The sequence below is a fragment of the Solanum pennellii genome, chromosome 8 (assembly GCF_001406875.1).
Source record: "Solanum pennellii chromosome 8, SPENNV200".
In the NCBI taxonomy this organism is placed as follows: Eukaryota; Viridiplantae; Streptophyta; class Magnoliopsida; order Solanales; family Solanaceae; genus Solanum; species Solanum pennellii.
Window position 1 is genome coordinate 66,039,423 of NC_028644.1, and position 19,112 is coordinate 66,058,534.

The following is a 19,112-nucleotide window of genomic DNA, read 5'->3' on the forward strand; positions in this document are numbered from 1 at the left end:
TTTTCCACACACAGTCCAACAAGGCCCAGTTGGTTTACAAATTCGGGTCAACCCGAACATCACAAATAATGGGCCGATTAAATTATACAGAGTAAACTTCTTTTGACGCTACAAAAATAAACCCTAGTTTTTCTTTGCTCTCACCCTTCAGAAGCAGCCGCTCCAATTCCTCCATCAACACTAAAAAATGGTAAACTTTTTCCTCTATGCATTATGATTAGCTTGTTAAATCTGAGTATTCATTTGTTCGAAGTGTCAAAAAAGCTGTTTTTTACTTGTTAAATGAATGTGTTTTGCGTTTTTTTGTTTTTTTATTGGTTTATGATGAAAAGGGTTGAATTGTTGTGTGGAATTGTTTTTTGGGTCATAGTCTGTTCGAGCTATTCATTTGGTTTATTGAATGTTATTGGAGAATGCTAAAGATTACATTTTTTTGTGTGTGATTTGGATAGAGTGAATGATTTTTTGGTAATTTGGTAGTAATATTTGTTAACCCGGAAAAGCAAATGGTAGTATATGTTTCAATTGTTTCATTTTATGGAAATGTATTGAGATAATGAGTTAGTTGTATGGAGGTTGTGAAAAGGCAGAGTTGTTTAGTGTACATTAAAATAGGAAAATCTGTTCTTAATGAGATGCGATGGTGTAGATAGCTATGATTTTTTAATGTGAAATATGCTATTTGTGCTGCAGACTAAGAGGACCAAGAAGGCTGGAATCGTTGGGAAGTATGGTAGGTGTTATAGCTCTTTTTAGTACCTTGCATTTGCCGTAATGAGTATATGTTTTGGTATATTAAATTTGTTCAAGTTGTTTAATTTCTCTATCTGATATGCTTGGTTAGAAGTTTGATTCATTCTACCATTCCTTAAATTTGTTTTTTGCTACATTGGCAAGAGATATTGGAGTCATTCAAATCCAATAAACTTATGATATCCTATTAGGAGAAATTCTCTGCACACTGTAGGTTCCTATTAGTATGTAAATTTCTTATTTTTAACTGTTGGTATTGATCACAGAAAAATTATGATAGAATAGTATCTTTTAAAAGCACTTCAAGCTCGAGAAGAATGGATGATAATAATAGTAGGAGATAATGGAGTAAATAGACTTTGTGAATTCTACAGATTTGAGGCTTGTAATAGTATATCGAGGAATATGATGAGATGAGTGTTGTGTATGGGCATCAAATCTTAACTTATAAGTTAAATCTCCGATCTTTGCTTATCCTTTTGAAGTTTTTTTTAGATGTTTCTGGTTAGGCTGTGTCATTAACCATGAAATAGATGGTAGTGATAGTCAACAAATGTTTTATGTCGCTATGTTTGAGCTGCTGATTGTTACTGTTAATCGAGCATATTCTATTTTATGCCTGGAATAGATGTCTAAAGTGACTGGTTACGTGGGATTTTGGGTCAGGCTAGATGTTCATGGTTTTGCAACCTGACCACTTAAATTTTGTTGATAACTGTATGCCCATGGGCTTGAATCAGTTCTTTAAATGTCCCTTTTCATCTGTTTCAGTTGCATAAAAGCTTTTGTTTTCTTGTCTTTACATTTATGTTTCTGATTCACTTGCCTTCTACACTTAGGTACCCGTTATGGTGCCAGTCTGCGTAAGCAGATTAAGAAGATGGAGGTTAGCCAGCACAGCAAGTACTTCTGTGAGTTTTGTGGAAAGGTATTTGCCTGGCTCTGTGCAATATAACAGTTTTCTTGGGTGCATTTGGCTTATTGTTGTACTATCAAGAGTTCTTTTAAGTTTAGGATTCTCACCATATATATATATACTTGTTATGCAGTATGCAGTAAAGAGGAAAGCAGTGGGAATTTGGGGTTGCAAAGATTGTGGCAAAGTCAAAGCCGGCGGTGCTTACACATTGAAGTAATTACTCTCTCAACATGTATTTTTTTCCCTTTTTTGTGTGTCAATAACTAATCTCTATTTTCCTTTTCAATAGCACCGCGAGTGCTGTTACAGTTAGGAGTACAATCCGAAGACTGAGGGAGCAGACTGAGAGTTAGAGCAATTGTCCCTTCTGGCGGTGCAGCTTATGATCTACTTGTTTCGACATGTTTTTCAATTTTGAGTATTTTATGTTGTGAGATCAAGACATGTTTCTCAATTTTTGAGTACTTTATGATGTTCTGAATCATCTCAATTAGCCATTAGTATAAAACTGTGTTTTTCAGACAAATATTCACTGATGCATTTTGTTGCCATCACTTTATGCTTACTGAAAGGCATGACATAACCGGTAGTACTAAACTGATATTTTGCAAATCACTGATAGGAGGAAGTTTACCTTAATTTTTATTTATATGCAACAGTTTGCATAATTGTGCTCCATGACAAATATCAATACGTATATAAAGATCAATTATGTAATTTATATTTGTATATAGCGAGAAAGAGAGAAAAAAGATAACTGGATATGAGAAATTCATATTTGTATAATCATAAGTATAGGACGGAAATATATGCATATTGTATTTGTATATAATTTTTCTCTCTGTATACATACACAAAAGCAATGTATACATTTGTGTTTATATAAAGTGAGTGGCAAGCGAGGCGAGTGCGAGTGGCAAGCGAGATCTTGGAGAGGAGAACGAAAATATATGCATATATATAATTTTCTCTCGCTTTATGCAAACACAAACACATTTTATATATTTGTGTTTGTATAAAAGCGATAGAGGCGAGGGAGAGCGAGCAAGATTCACCAGAAGAGATGCGAAATAGTAACAATTTTGCGATGGGTACAATTAAATCAAAATATATTTATAGAATTTAGTTTAAAATCACTCTCTTTGTTTTTTAAAAAAGATGACCTAGTTTGATTTGGAACAGAATTTAAGAAAAGAAAGAAAAAATTTATAATCTTTGTGGTTTTAAATTAAAGTTAGGTCAAATGTAACAAAATGTCATTTAATCTTGTGGTCTTAAACATGCCATGTGAAAAGTTAAAAACTAAAGTGTTGTCAAAAAAGAAAAGAGATCATTCTTTTTCAAAAAAATTAGAAAATAGAGATATTCTTTTTGAAACGATGGGAGTACAGTTTAAGCGACGGTGATAGCAATTTACAGAGAATAGTTCACCCTTGGTTAAAATTAGGGTTTTCCACACAATGTCCAACAGGCCCATTTTGGCTTACAGGTTCGGGTCAACCCGAATGTCACAAATAATGGGCCGATCAATTATACACACTATACTTCTTTTGACGCTACAAAAATAAACCCTAGTTTTTCTTTGCTCTCACCCTTCAGAAGCAGCCGTTCCAAATCCTCCATCAACACTAAAAAATGGTACTCTTTTTCCTCTATGCTTGCTTAGCTTGTTAAATCTGGTATCAATTTGTTCGAAGTGTCAATAAAGCTGTTTTTAATTTGTTAAATGAGTGTGTTTTTTGTTTTTTGTTTTTTTGTTTTTTTGGGTTTATGATGAAAAGCGTTGAATTGTTGTGTGGAATTGTTCTTTGGGTTATAGGCTGTTCGAGCTATTCATTTGGTTTATTGAATGTTATTGGAGAATGCTAAAGATTACATTTTTTTTTTGTGATTTGGGTATAGTGAATGATTTATTTGTAATTTGGTTGTTACATATGTTAACCCGGAAAAGCAAATGGTAGTATTATGTTTCAATTGTTCATTTAATGAAAACTCACATAGAATATATTGATATAATGAGTTGTAGGGAGGTTGTTAAAAGGTAGGTAGAGTTGTTTAGTGTACATTAAAATAGGAAAATCTGTTCCTAATGAGATGCGATGGTGTAGATAGCCGTGAGTTTTAATGTGAAATATGTTATTTGTGCTGCAGACTAAGAGGACCAAGAAGGCTGGAATCGTTGGGAAGTATGGTAAGTATTATAGCTCTTTTTAGAACCTTACATTTGCAGTGATGAGTATAAGTTTTGGTATTATTTAACAATTAAATTTGTTCAAGTTTAGTTCTCTCTGATATTATATCACAGAAAAATTATGATATAATAATATCTTTTAAAAACTCTTCAAGCTTGAGAAGATTTGATAATAATAATAGTAGCAGATAATGGAGTAAATAGACTTTGTGAATTCTACAGTTTTGAGGCTTGTAATAGTATATAGAGAAATATGATGAGATGAGTGTTGTGTATGGGCATCAAATCTAAACTTAAAAGTTAATTCTCCTAGCTTTGCTTATCCTTTTGAAGATTTGCTTAGAGGCCATGTTATTTACACTGAAATAGATGGTTGTGATAGTCAACAAATGTTTATTTCCCTAAAAGTTTGAACTGCTGATTGTTTCTGTTAAGCATATTCTATTTGAATGGTTATGTGTGAATTTTGGGTCAGGCTAGATGTTCATGGTTTTGCAACCTGACCACTTAAATTTTGTTGATAACTGTATGCCCATGGGCTTGAATCAGTTCTTTAAATGACCCTTTTCATCTGTTGCAGTTGCATAAAAGCTTTTGTTTTCTTGTCTTTACATTTATGGTTCTGATTCGCTTGCCTTCTCTGCTTAGGTACCCGTTATGGTGCCAGTCTGCGTAAGCAGATTAAGAAAATGGAGGTTAGTCAGCACAGCAAGTACTTCTGTGAGTTTTGTGGAAAGGTATGGGCCTGGCTCTGTGCAATATAATAGTTTTCTTGGCTGCATTTGGGTTATTGCTGTACTATAAAGAGTTCTTTTAAGTTTAGGATTCTCACTATATATATACCTGTTATGCAGTATGCAGTAAAGAGGAAAGCAGTGGGAATTTGGGGTTGCAAAGATTGCGGCAAGGTCAAAGCTGGTGGTGCTTACACATTGAAGTAATTACTCTCTCAACTTCTATTGTTTTCCCTTTTTTGTGTGTCAATAACTGATCTCTATTTCCTTTTCAATAGCACTGCGAGTGCTGTTACAGTTAGGAGTACAATCCGAAGACTGAGGGAGCAGACTGAGAGTTAGAGCAATTGTCCCCTTCTGGCGGTGCAGCTTATGATCCTACTTATCTCGACATGTTTTTCAATTTTTGAGTATTTTATGTTGTGAGATCAAGATATGTTCCTCAATTTGAGTACTTTATGTTCTGAACATCTCAATTAGACATTAGTATAAAACTGTGTTTTTCAGACAATTATTTACTGATGCATTTTGTTGCCATTACTTCTTTATGCTTACTGAAAGGTGTCGATGCTAGTTGAAATTTAACATTATCTGTAGTACTAAACTGATATTTTGCAAATCATCGAAAGGAGGAAATTTTACCTTAATCTTTTAGATCATAGTACTTTCTCCGTTTCAATTTATGTTATGCTTCGTTAGTCAATATTATAATCTGTTTTTTCTTTTGAAAAATAGCTTTCTCAAATTATTTTTAGAAATTCATGATAAAATTAACTTTTTCTTGTTTCATCTTACCATTGGTATAATTTTTCCTTGAGATTCAAAGTCTTTGATCATGAAATGTTGTTTAAATAGTTTGTTACAAGCTGTTTACTTTGATTCTTGACCCATATCTATTGATATGTTGACAAGGTGACCTTGGCAAGTCATATACTCATTATTGGGGATGACATAAATTAAATTAAATATACTCATAATGGAGAGAGATTATAACTTGCATATAAATAAGGTTAATGTAGCAAAAGGTTCCTTCTAATTATATTTCTCAAAGGAGCATATAAAGTGAAAAAACGATAGATATTTTGAGCCGAAATAAAAACTATTTTTCCCTTCCCTACCAATTATTGAAAAACACAGCCTTAGTTAGTTATAGTGGGAATGTTCCCTGCCACTGTACAATACGTTGGTACTTGATTATCACACCTCAAGACACCCTAGCTCCCACTAAAGGAGTAGGTAGAATTAGTAAGCAACGGAACCGAAATTTTCACCACAAAAAAGATAAAACATAGGTTCAACATCTACTATATACACATATAATATAATTTAACCATAATTAAATGGTTATAATATAATTTAACCATAATTAAATGGTTAAGCTCGGATGAACCTCCTCAAGCCTACCTAGCTCCGTCCCTGGGTGGAATAGGACTTCCCACCAATCGACTTAAAGTTCTGGATATGCTGATGAAACAAAATTTATAGTCATTTGTTAATACAGCATATGTTTAGTTACTATTACTTTATACAACATAACACAGCAGAGGTGATCTCCCTTTGAGATACAAGATTAGAAACTTGGCCATTCTCTTATGGCAAAACACAGAAAACAGGAAACTATCTACAGTTACTGGACAGTAACAACAGAAAGAAACGATGAACAACCTACTTACATCTGCAGTCTTTTTTTTTTTTGTGGTTGCGCTCTTAGCTCCTATGTGAAGGCGCACTATATGTGCATATTAGTAAAGGCCTAATGGAAGGGACACGATAAACTTGCTCCTCAATCAGCTCGTTGCCTGTTGTGGTTCCAAGTTGGTCCCTGGTTGTCTCAGTCTCTGTATCTAAAAACAAGACCGATGAGAGAGTGTAAAACCATAGACTCAGCCAACTGAGGGGTTTACACAACTGATGACGGTGAATGGCAACTGTCTCCATTTTGATGCATCTGGTTTTGGACAGCTTTCACAGCTGCTACTCTTGCTGCAGTGGCGGACTTGTTGGCAGAAGTAACAGCTCGTTTTGCTCTTTCGTCCACGTTTGGCACATTAATAGCTTTTTCAGCAGCTTGCCTTGCTTCCTAAGAACAAGGAAGAAAATTTATGAGCACACAGAGGCTGAGGTAATTAACACTAGGTATTTATCAATATTTTCCTTTTCTGACTGTTGAAAATGCATTGCTGAAGCTTCAAAAAGGGGATTGGAAGCTTCCACCAGAAGACACTCCAGAAACACAGCCAAAAAAGGAAATACACAACTGTTGAAACGAGAGAGCGATGGGAGGAGTCAAATTTCGGAAATATATTTGCAGCCTGGTTTGTTAGAAAGGGGAAAAGGAGGACCATTTTGTAAGAACTGTCAACTAATTTAGAGAAGGTTTTGTGGAAGTTCTATCAGTACAAGTTCAAACTAAATTTCCAGTGTAAAAACTATCAACGATGGAATCAGTACTTTTTCGAGCCACTTTTACATTTTCTTCTATGTCCCTACAACATCCTACTATGATCAGGGAAACAAGATTATTACCTGGACTGCATGAAGCACTTTAGAATGGTCAATTGCAGAAGGAGATCCCGGAAGGCTGCCAAGTCTACTTGAAACATTAAGAATCCCATTTTGCCAGTGACCAGACTGAGTTTCCCCATTTCTGAACGTGTAAATGCCAAACCCTTGCCTCTTCCCCTCATGCCAGGCTCCTTCATAGCGATGACCATTTCCAAAGTGGTATACTCCAAAACCATGCATCTTATCTGCAAAATACTCTCCAGCATATGTATCCCCATTTCTACATGGTCATGCAAATGAACAGACTGGTGAGTAAAAACACATGCACTGATATTCTCCCAAGAAAGAGAACAGAGAAAGGAAAAGAAATTGATGAGTAAGACAGATCACAATAAAGAATGAACATGGGACAACAATTTGGCTTCCCTTCATTAACATGACTATCCATTTTTTATAATTCCGAGGGCTGCCACAATGCCATCCAGTCATCTTTGTTTATACTAACATGGTTTAGCTAGTTGGCCACTTCCCTCTCCCCACCCCTAATTATTTGGCTTCCCTTCATTAACATGACTATCCATTTTTATAATTCCGAGGGCTGCCACAATGCCATTCAGTCATCTTTGTTTATGCTAACATGGTTTAGCTAGTTGGCCACTTCCCTCTCCCACCCCTAACTATCTTGAGTTATACTGAGTGCTACATAAAAAACATGAATCTAAACCTAACTAAGCAAGCAGCCATCCAATTGAGTGATAGAGTGTGTTAATTCATTTGAATAATACATGAGAAAAGAGGGTGAGAAATGACAACAGAAGAAAATATGGAATTCCAGGCTCCTCATGCGCAGTCAGCAAAAGAATCCTGAAAGTAGACTCCTTGGACTGGAGCAGACAAATAAGCTAAGCAAGAAAAATATCCTAACATAGAGCATCAAGTATTAGCAACAGAATATCTCCAAGTTGAACTAACCTCAATATGAAGAGGCAGCTCAACAGGAAACCTCCAAGTTGAACTAACCTCAACATGAAGAGGCAGCTGGTGATTTCACAAAAGCCAGTTAAGGGCACTGCAGTTATTGCCTGTTCTCGGTCCTCGAAGAATGTCTTTTATTGAGCATAAAAGTGTAGGTTAATAACTTCACATCTTAAACTTTACACGTTGCTTATCCTCACATTTATAATAATTAAATGCATCATAATCCATAATGTATGTGGAAACTTGAACATCTATTACTTAGTGTCATCACTATATACCCTAGAGCACCGATAAGCAAGTACACTGAAGCTAAGACAAAGAAATACTTGATACAATATTATGTTTCTATTGTGCATGTCAAAAATATGGAACTATTCCAACAAAACTTGAACCAACTGAGCCTACTATGTAGCTCTTGGAATGTGCATGAATTCTAGATGCTACAAGAAAAAAAAAAGATCTCTAATCTGACATGATTGAGGACAAGGTAAATGTAGCACAAGCACATATAAACCAAACTTTGAGAAAAACAGTTGCAAATGCCCTCAAGTGATTACCTGAAATGATAATGACCCAATCCATGTTTGACACCCCACTTAAACTCCCCTGTATAACTGCTTCCATCTTCACAAGTATGAACCCCATATCCATGACACTGCCCGTTACACCATTCCCCTGCATATAGATCCCCAGTATAAGACCTATACATCCCAACTCCATGTCTCAATCCCTGCCTGTATTGCCCCCTATACCTGCTCCCTTTCGACCACGTTTCCACCCCATATCCATCATATTTTCCATCTATCCAGTCACCTTCATACCTCCCATTCAAACGATAGTAATAAACCCCACTTCCTGAGCATTTCCCTTTATGAAATTCACCCTCATACACATCACCATTGCTGTAAACTTGCACCCAACAACCTGAAACTGGTTTCCTTTCTTGTTTAGGCTTTGAACCAATTGACCAAACAACTGAAGGTCTAGACTTTGAGGCAGTAGGTGATGAATGAAGATTGATAGACAAAGTTCTAGCAAGAAATATGCGGATAGAAGGAACACAAGGGAGAGCAACACAAAGTGAAACCACAAGAAAAGCAATTACAGCAACAATAAACAGAAAGTAAATAAAAGAACCCCAGTAATGAGTGGAAGTCAACAAGTAAAGAGAAGGCAAAGACAGCAATATAAAAAGCTTCAAATGAACTCTAATCCAAGAAGCATGACAAGAGTGATGAAGGAGCCTTAAAGTGATTCTTTTTGTAGCTAACAACACAGGGATAGAACAAGGACATAGAAAAGACTGATTTGATGAAGAGCTAGACTTCAACACAGTAGCTTTGAAATGATTGTGTTGTACTTGTTGGTTAACAGACGAAGATGGGGTTGGGGAATGATAAAGATTAGAACTTTGGGACATTATTGGCCTTTTATGAGGTGTTGACAAAAGGGTTTTTCCTGGTGATTGATTCTGGCAAATTGGTTCATCCCTAAAGTGAATCTGATTGGTTGAAGAATCTGGTGATGGGATCTTGATTTGGAGATTAATCTTGCAAAAATTCTCAGATGGGGTTGACTGATTTGGTATAAAGATTGGATTTTGATATCGTTTTTGATTGGAAGAGATGAAATTGGATGAAAGGTCACTGTGTTCTTGACCTATCTGAACTTCAATATTCTTCTGATGCATTTAACATAAGCTAAAAATGGAAACTTTTTGTTTTTTCAACTCAAAAAAGTTCAAATTTTTTTTCAATTCTTATATAGATTTGTGATCTGTTTCTTCTATGGGTATTTGTGCTTTTACAAGTTTTCTGGTTTTGATAATGGCGGTCTAAGATTATTGTATTTGTTTTGTTTTTTTTTTTTTCAAGAAGACAAGACCCAAAGTGGGGTTAAAGCAGAAGCAAAAAAATTTAAAGGATGGATAATGGGATTTATTTAATTTATTTAATTGGTTTTTATTAAATTTTATATATATATATATAAATATATACCCATAATATTGATTGCATTTACTACTTTGCCATTATCACATAAACTCAAAATATTTCTACTTTGAACCAAAATGTTTGGGAAAATGTTAACATAGGTACCTAAATGATTGAAGAAATGTAAACGAGTCCCTAATGTTATACTACCTAATGTCAAGAATTTCTTAAGCTAATGGTCGATAAAGTGAATGAAAATTTTAGAGATTTAAGGTTCGAATCGCAGTATATATGAAAGAAGTTAAGTGATTTTTTCGATTTGTATAAGTTTTAGTGGATAAAGTTACTCGATATTTGTGTTGATATGAAGTGATATGGATGTAATGAAATAATTGAGGTGCGCGCAAGTTGACTCGAATATTATCGATTAAAAATGATAGTTGATGTTGGCTTACTTCCTAGTGTAATTGCTTGATTGTTATACTGTGCAAGAGTGCAACTATGTTATTATTGTTTTGATTAATAATTTTGATATCTTATAAGAAAAATGTTAATAGAAAGATATTAGATATTAAGTGTATGCTTATTTGAAAAAATGTTAGTGATCGATTAATTGGTATTTTTAATAACAAAGTTATAATAGCTACTCTAATTTTTTCTATAGTAACTACTAGGTGATCGAAAATTCTAGTATTAGTCATTTTTCTTTTTTGTTGTTTTTATTTGTTTTAAAAATTCGATTAATTTAAATTTGCATTGAAAATCAACTCTTAAAATAAAGTTCATCTAAGAAAGTTCTACTTTAAAAAAAAAAGTGTGTTTCCTATTAAATTTAACTTCATTTTCAAAACTCGAAACATTTTATTGATGGGCACTTACCAGGCAATATCCATGGGTAGAACAAGGATGTCGTTCTTTCAGATCTCTTTTATTATAAATGATAGTAGATATAAAAGTTTTTTGACTCATACCGATATTTATTGCAGCGTTATATATTTAAAAAATTGTGAAAATTATAACTCTATTAATAATAAATATATCTATTTTTCATTTATTCTTATAGTATATAGATAGAATATGTCGCAACTGTCAAAAGTTCGAAACATCATATTCTTATAATTAATTAATTAATTAATTAATGAGTTTTTGTTTGAAAAGCCATAGATAATCAAGATATAGACGCATTATTATATTAATAATTAATAGGATATTGTAAAAGAAATTGAAAACGTTAATCATTAACAGATTCTTTTTATCAATTGCACTAAGTCAACATCTATTCTTTATAGTCACAAATATTTTGGAATCCTTAATTTCTCTAAGTACATAAAAAAAAATATCTTAAATTAATCGTAAATTAATAATTTCATTTTTAAATTATTGAACAGTTTAAAAATACTTATCTATTAACTAATCGAATATAAATACATCCATGATTCTAAAATACGGATGAAATACAATTTTAATCTTTTGTCAAGTTTAGGGGTGCTTTCAATATTTCTCTCAATTTTTTATTAAGAATAACATGTCATACAAGAGTTCACTACAACAAAAATTATTTTTAGCGGCAATAAATATTGACATTAACAAAGAGTGCTAAATTTTTTATCGGCATTGATTAAATGTCATTAGTACCAATGTCGCTAAAGATTTTTGGGATATATACAAAGAATGCTAATTGCTGCTAAAAATACATATTTAGCGATATTTAAGAATTAATTGCCGCTAATGATCATTTTTTATGTAGCGGCTTGAGACCACATGATATGTATGTGGCTGATCGGGGGTGTTTCTAAGTTTAGTTAGTTAAGTAGAGGTGTGTTTTTAAGACGGTCAATAATTCACGGACGAAACTAATAAGTGTTTTCAACTCTTCTCTGAAAAAAATACAAGTAGGGTATTAATTCACGTGATAAAACAATCTTTTCTTGAAAGAAAAATAATAAGATCATTTGGTTGACGTATTTCTTATACCAACATGAATTATGACCGGATGGTTAGAATTTCTCCACCTTAATTAAAGGTTTTGGATGTGTTCGTCTCCCTGAGAATGAAAAAACTCCATTGAAAGTGCAAACCTCGAAAATAAACCTTACAATATGCAAATTTAAATTTAGTCGAATCCTATAACACAATTAACACCAGTACTTTTATAGTTTATAGTTTTTAATAGACATCCGAGTACATCATCCATGAAGAAAGCAAAAGTATTTAATTAACGTGATATACTAAATATCACAAGATTAATTAATTCAAAAAAAAAAAAATTGCAACTGGCATCAAAAATGTTTCTTTTTTCTCAACAATATTTTTCTTATAATTTGGTGAAGTTAAAACAAAATTACTTATTAATTAAAGCTATTACCATCATAACAACGAAGCAGGTCAACTCATATCATACATTATAATATTTTTTTTAAAAAAAAAATATAAGTGTTGTTAGGTACATAATCTATTAGGGATTTTGATATATATAATATTTTATAAACTCAATAATTTGGGTTTGACAAAATCCAAAATCTTAATACGTTTTATTGTGTTAGGTGAAATATATTATGTTGGACAGAATATTTCTGGAAAAAAATTCCATATATAAAATGTTATAAAAATCAAAGATTACTTGTCAACAAAGGAAATACCAATTCAAATAACACTAAAATTAATTTCTTTCCTTTTCTTTTTCTCTGAATCATTTAATGTAAAAATTACTTTGTCAACGAAGTCAAACTAATAAAACATACTTGTTTTTCATTTTATGTTACGTGACATTATTTGATCAGTCGTAAAATTTTAAAAATAAAAGTAGATTTTGTTATGTTTATCAAATTTACCTTAATAAAGTCACTTTAGAAGTTATTTTTAGTTTTTTCTCTTTTGGAATAAAATGTTAAATGGGACGTAAAAGGATTAAAAAAGAAATTTGTATCATTAAATAGTTATAAAATAGGAATGTAATATTTTATTTGAACAAACTAAAAAAAAGAAATATCATATAAATTAAAATAAAAAGAGTATTTACTAATTAATATAAGAAAAGATAAGAATTATAACGTGTAAAAATGCTTTTATTGTTATTTATTAACTAAAAAAACCCTAAAACACATCATATAAATTAGAATAAAAAAAGCATTTACTAATTAATATAAGAAAAGATAAGAATTATAACGTGTAGAAATGCTTTTATTGTTATTTATTAACTAAAAAACCCTAAAACTCATGCTTCAGAATAATATTGTATTTCTTTTTAAAATCAACTCTAAAAAGATAAATTGATGCTCAAAACATCTTTATACTATTAATAAAATTTAGGAATGAATTTTACCTTAAGACGGATGTGAACAAGAATAAAAAGAGCATTTACTAATTAATATAAGAAAAGATAAAGAATTATAACGCGTAAAAGTGCTTTTATGTTATTTATTAACTAAAAAAACACTAAGACTCATGCTTCAGAATAATAGTGAATTTCTTTTTAAAATCAACTCTAAAAAGATAAATCGATGCTCAAAACATCTTTATACTATTAACAAAATTTAGGAATGAATTTTACATTAAAATGGGTGTGAACAAGAAAATATAATTTACTTTTTTATAACTCAAATTTATAATTTATAAATTACACAGAGATAACGATAATCCTGACTTTTCTTCTCAAGAACAATTCCACTATAACCATATATTTTACTTTTAATTAATTAATTATTTTAAAAAAAATAAGAAAAAATATATGTGGCAATTTTGAAATTGGCACAAATATCGAGGTGAAATATTTGAGATTTATGGTCCCGAATCCCGATGCATTTGCTTAGCGTCTTCTCTTCTTTGCATCTCTTGCGGGTAACGACAAGAGTAATAAAGGCCCATTTAATAAAGCCCAAGCCCATATTAACGGTTCTAACTGATCCAAAAAATATGCCGCCAAAATCAAACCCGGGCCCACTCTCCACTTTTTTCCTAATTAAAGAGCTCTTACCTTTTCCTTTTTTCTTTTTGAAAATTATTTGCGAAAATAATCTCTTATGATCATTTTTAAATTAAATAAATTTTTTTAAAAAAAATTATAAAAGAAAAATATGTTATTAAAAATAAGTTTCTAAAGAATGATGAAATTAAATTTCTCATATTTCTATTGTCGTATTCTTTTTTAATTTTTGTAATTATTGATGAAAAATAATGTGTGGTCAAATATTTAAAAACCTTCTTATCAAGATAACAACTATTGTAATGGATCAAAAATAGATGGAAGGGAAAAGGTTTGCATTTGAAAATACTTCATAAAAGATTGCTATCATTAAAATATTATTCTATTATGATAATATCATACAACTTACACACACACATATATATATATATATATTCATTTGAATTTGTTTAGAAAATATTGATTCTCAAAAATTTATTAAAAATAATTTCTTTATCTTGACTAAAATAATATTTTTTTTTATAAAAATATCAGGTAAGCTTGTAATTTGACGAGAATGAGCTTGTTTTTTTAGACATTATTTATGAGATCATACCAATTATGTTGTTATTGATGATTGATGTTGTCATATGTCTAGTTTCAATAATTAATTTATTTTTAATTGTAAAATTCAATAATTTATTTATTTTTAATTGTAAAATTTTAATAGGAATGCACTATACGAGTGGTCAATTTTCCATGAAGTAAAAACTTTCATGATAATAACTAAAGATATATACTACGATCATAAAGTGATTTGATCAAATGTACAAGCTTATATATATAAAGCCAAGCCAAATAGATACCTTTGAAATTTTATTTTTATTTTTATTTTTTATTAAGTTTGTCCTTTACTTGTACTCAATTAGTGATGAGAATATTCGATTGATTTAACAAGTGACTTGTTAATAATTAGATATTCATAACAATGAAAATATACCAAATAAATGTCCAATTATAATTTATAAAGTATACTTATAATGTGTAATCTAGTTATAAGGTTTGTTTTTGCACATAAAAGTACAACTCTATATAAGTTATATGGTTTTATTTTTCATAATCAGCTCAAAGTTCGACTAATGAAGATTTTTATGTTTGACAGATTTTACTATCGGAGAGTAAGTTGTTTTTTATTAAAAACAATATTATTTTCAGAATTTGAGTCTGAGATCCGCTCGATTCAAGAACATATATATGTAAAAATTTAAGGAATCCCATAGTGTAATTCAATAATTACACTCTGTCCCGATAAATTTAGTATTTATTAAAAATCCCTTAAAATTGTTGTGGCGTGATACTTTATACTCTAGTGATACATGGTAACTTAAAAACTGTTAAGAATAAAATAGGGAAAAAACGGAACAATTAAACTTGTTAACTAAATCAGCTTAATTTACGGTAACAGATCATTAATCAGCATTAATTCAGCACGTAATTGGATAATAATTTCAAATTTTGAAAATCAAAGATTATATCATTTATTTTGAATACATTTTTTATGAACATCCTGTTAAATTTCGAACTGCAGTAATTTTATTGTTGTTATTGTGGATGTTTCATGATGAATACATCAATTTTGATGAGACATTCCGGAATTTGAAAAAAAAATAACAAATTATAACGATATTGAAATATAAATACTAAATAAAACAACTAATACTAAATAAACAACTAATACCTTACTGATACATGATATCAGTTTTCAGAAATTCATACTACATGAAAAACATGTGATACATATCTAATACATGTATCAGTGCATCGACTAAACACTATACACACTGATTCTATATGTATCATCAAGCACAGTTGATGACGCAGTTATTAAACTTATTGAATGATACATTATAACAATTTTCAAAACCTCATGATACATAAAAAATATTATGATACACAACAAATTCATGTATCAATGCATCGTTTAAAACACTATACACACTGATTCAAAATGTATCAGCAAACACACTTGATGGCGCAGTTATTGAAATTAATCACTGATACATGATAAAAATTTTCAAAAACCCTTGATACATAGGAAATCATATGATACACATCTAATTCATGTATCAAAGCATAGACTAAAAATTATAATCCACTTAGTACTTATGTATTAAACCTGTCTGATACATGATAATAATTTTCATAATTTTTTGATACATGTTGGATTCCTTAAAATTTTTACTAATTTCAACAACAATTTTAAAATAAGTATAAAAAATACAAACCCGAAACAATGTACAACAATGGTTGCTGCTTCTTTATTATTTTTTTGTTGTATTTTGACAACCTTTGATTTTGATGTTTCGCCAGAATCTTTGTTTGAATCCTTCTGAAGATTCATAGGATCATGCAAAGACTTTTTTCTATTTTCTTTCCAATTTTCATCGTCAGAATCATATATCTTTCTATTAATTAACGGATCCATTACTATGATGTAATAGAACAATTAACCAAAATAAAAAAAGGAAGAAAAGAAGAACTGATGATGGAGTAATAAGAAAAGGAAGAAACCAATAACAGATGTTGGGTTAAGAAGAACAAAGACGATGATGGAGTAAGAAGAACTGAAGACGTGATGGAGTAAGAAGAACAATAAGAACGGGAGAGCAATTGTCCAGTTTTTTGAAATTTCAAATTTCTTGAATTTTGAAATTCAAAATTTCAAAATTGGGTGTTTTAATTAAAATTAATAATTCAAAATCCAAAAACTATTTAGAAGATTGAGTGTTTTAGTGAAGAAAAAATAGGCATTATATTGGGAAATTGTGTATTATAGGAGAGAGAATGTTATGTATCTATACACTTCTACTAAAATTAAAAAAAAGAGAATTATGTAATATTTAAAAAAAGAAGGGAAAATTAGAGAATACAAAACTTATAGTTGTGTATTTATGTTATTTTTCCCATATTGAATGCTTACTAATTAACTATGAACATTGATTGTCTTTTTTAAAAATTGAATCAAATTAAATTTTACTATTGTTCACTTCGTCCCAAAATTACATTTGCTTCTGGAGAGCTCATTTGATTAATTTTTAAAGCGAAATCAAATTAAGTTTTTTTAGATATTCGAAAACGATATAAAAAATACATAGAAGATGTTATTCTTTCATATTAGTATGGTGAAAAATATATATTACGATATTAATTAAATTTTATTTAATTTAATTCTCAATAAAAAAAAGTATTTTGTGACAGATGATATATAATGTAAGTTAAAAACACTTCATATATATGCATTGATGTAATGAACATTTTCCTTTTAACTTTTCAAGATTACATTCGAATCACGTGGTCAACAGTCGATTTTCTTATCGTAAAGCAAAGATATTTATTATATCTTAATTAACATTAAAAATTGTCACTAATATTAACAGTTCACGTTCTTCCCAATAAATTATTGTGCAAATTTCAATTTCTTAATTTGAAAAGGATAATTAGGACCACAATTCAAATATAGGATAATGCAAATTGCAATGGATAAGAGATTTTTTTTTGTTATACAATTTAAGATTATTTTCTTGCTTTTTAAGCATGTTTCATTAATCATTATTGTGACATGTTCATTACAATAAATATAAGACAATACTATCTCATTGTTTTTTTTTTGCCGATATTCTGTATTTATCTTAAAATTTATCTAATTTAAATTTACATAAAAAGATTTATTTTGAGAGTAATTACTCATTATCATAAACGATTTTATATTCAAAATTTAATTTAAAAAACAGTAAAACCACATATAAAATAAGGAAAATTGTATATAATAGCAAACTAATAACCTAAAATAAATGGAATAGCTAGGGTTTGATTTAATTGTGCTCCATATCAAACATTTGCAAAAAATTGTCAGGCGTCTCTCTCCAAAATATCTCGCTCGCCACTCTTTTCCAATATCTCGCTCGCTTCCTCACTTTTTATACAAACACAAGTGTATAAAAATTGTTTCTAATTGTATAAAGCAGAGAAAATTATATAAATACATATATTTTTGTTCCCCTCTTTCAAATCTCGCTCGCCACCCTCCCAAATCTCACTCGCCACCCTCGCCTTTCTCACTTATACAAACAGAAGCGAAATGTATAAATTGCGTTTCTGTTTGTATAAAGCGTGAGAAAATTGTATATACACATGCAAGTACATATATTTTCGTCCTATACACCTGTAATTATACAATAAAAATATTCCTCTGCCCAGTTTCTTTTGCGTTTCTCTCTTTCTCGTTTTATATGTAGAAAATAGCCATATTTAGGAGGGTAATTATAGGAACAGAATATACTAATTATGTTAGTAATATATATCCTGTATACCTGTTTCCTTATCCGTTTCTTTTTTCTCTCCATCTTTCCTGTATAAATGTAACAGTATTTCACAAGAGTAATACACAGAAAATTAACCTAAAATTATTCTTTTTATTTCTGTAATTTTAACATGGTATCAAAGCCATAAGGTCGATCTTCGACGGTTTTTCGTACTCATCATCTACCGTGACCTACCCGAAATGGAAGACCCACCGGAAAACCCACCGGAAAATCCAAACCAGCTTATTTCTATGGAACATATGCAACAATTGTTTCAAATGTTTCAAACACTCAACAAAAATCCAACCAACATCGAACCAGGGATTTCACAAACAGTGCGAGTCGCTGAAAAATTGAACTTTACCAATTACACCAAATGGTGTAAACTGATGCAGATAGCAATTGGTGGCCGGGGAAGGCTCAATCACATCATCGCCAACCCCGTTTCACCAGACGATCCAGAGTACCAGCAATGGGCTCAAAAAGATTCGATGGTCCTTTCATGGATCATCGAGAATATTGACGGAGATCTTGTAAATCAGTTCTTGGACTATAAAACTGCCCGAGATCTATGGAAAGGCATCGAAACTCTACTCAGTAGCGGCAGAGATGAATTGCAGATCTATGATCTGAACACAAAGGCAACCTCTATGAAACAAGGGATAGACACGATAGAGGTGTATTTTAGCAAATTAAATACCCTCTGGAAAGAAATCGACAGACGAATGCCTAACCCGATGAAATGTGCAGAAGATATCACACTGTTTAACTCATTTATACAACGGCAAAGGTTGTATCAGTTTCTGGCTGGTGTGAATGATTCACTTGACAAAGAAAAA

The 19,112-nt window shown here is 31.0% G+C and overlaps 3 protein-coding genes across 3 annotated transcripts; 2 read left to right on the top strand and 1 right to left on the bottom strand.

Moving 5' to 3' along the window:
• Positions 1-65: 65 nt before the first annotated feature.
• LOC107028876 (60S ribosomal protein L37a) lies at positions 66-2,231 on the top strand. The gene is made up of 5 exons (XM_015230112.2): positions 66-190; positions 694-733; positions 1,593-1,681; positions 1,803-1,885; positions 1,962-2,231. Exons 1-5 carry the CDS (start codon positions 188-190, stop codon positions 2,023-2,025), a joined length of 279 nt encoding a protein of 92 aa, XP_015085598.1. The 5' UTR covers positions 66-187; the 3' UTR covers positions 2,026-2,231.
• A 938-nt stretch (positions 2,232-3,169) lies between these two features.
• Positions 3,170-5,151, top strand: LOC107028875 (60S ribosomal protein L37a). The gene is made up of 5 exons (XM_015230110.2): positions 3,170-3,310; positions 3,824-3,863; positions 4,512-4,600; positions 4,718-4,800; positions 4,876-5,151. The coding sequence occupies exons 1-5, from the start codon at positions 3,308-3,310 to the stop codon at positions 4,937-4,939; spliced, it is 279 nt and encodes a 92-aa protein (XP_015085596.1). The 5' UTR covers positions 3,170-3,307; the 3' UTR covers positions 4,940-5,151.
• Positions 5,152-6,059: 908 nt separating this feature from the next.
• LOC107028845 lies at positions 6,060-9,997 on the bottom strand. The gene is made up of 3 exons (XM_015230065.2): positions 8,638-9,997; positions 7,124-7,382; positions 6,060-6,677 (listed from the first exon to the last, which is right to left on the bottom strand). The coding sequence occupies exons 1-3, from the start codon at positions 9,768-9,770 to the stop codon at positions 6,498-6,500; spliced, it is 1,572 nt and encodes a 523-aa protein (XP_015085551.1). The 5' UTR covers positions 9,771-9,997; the 3' UTR covers positions 6,060-6,497.
• Positions 9,998-19,112: the final 9,115 nt, after the last annotated feature.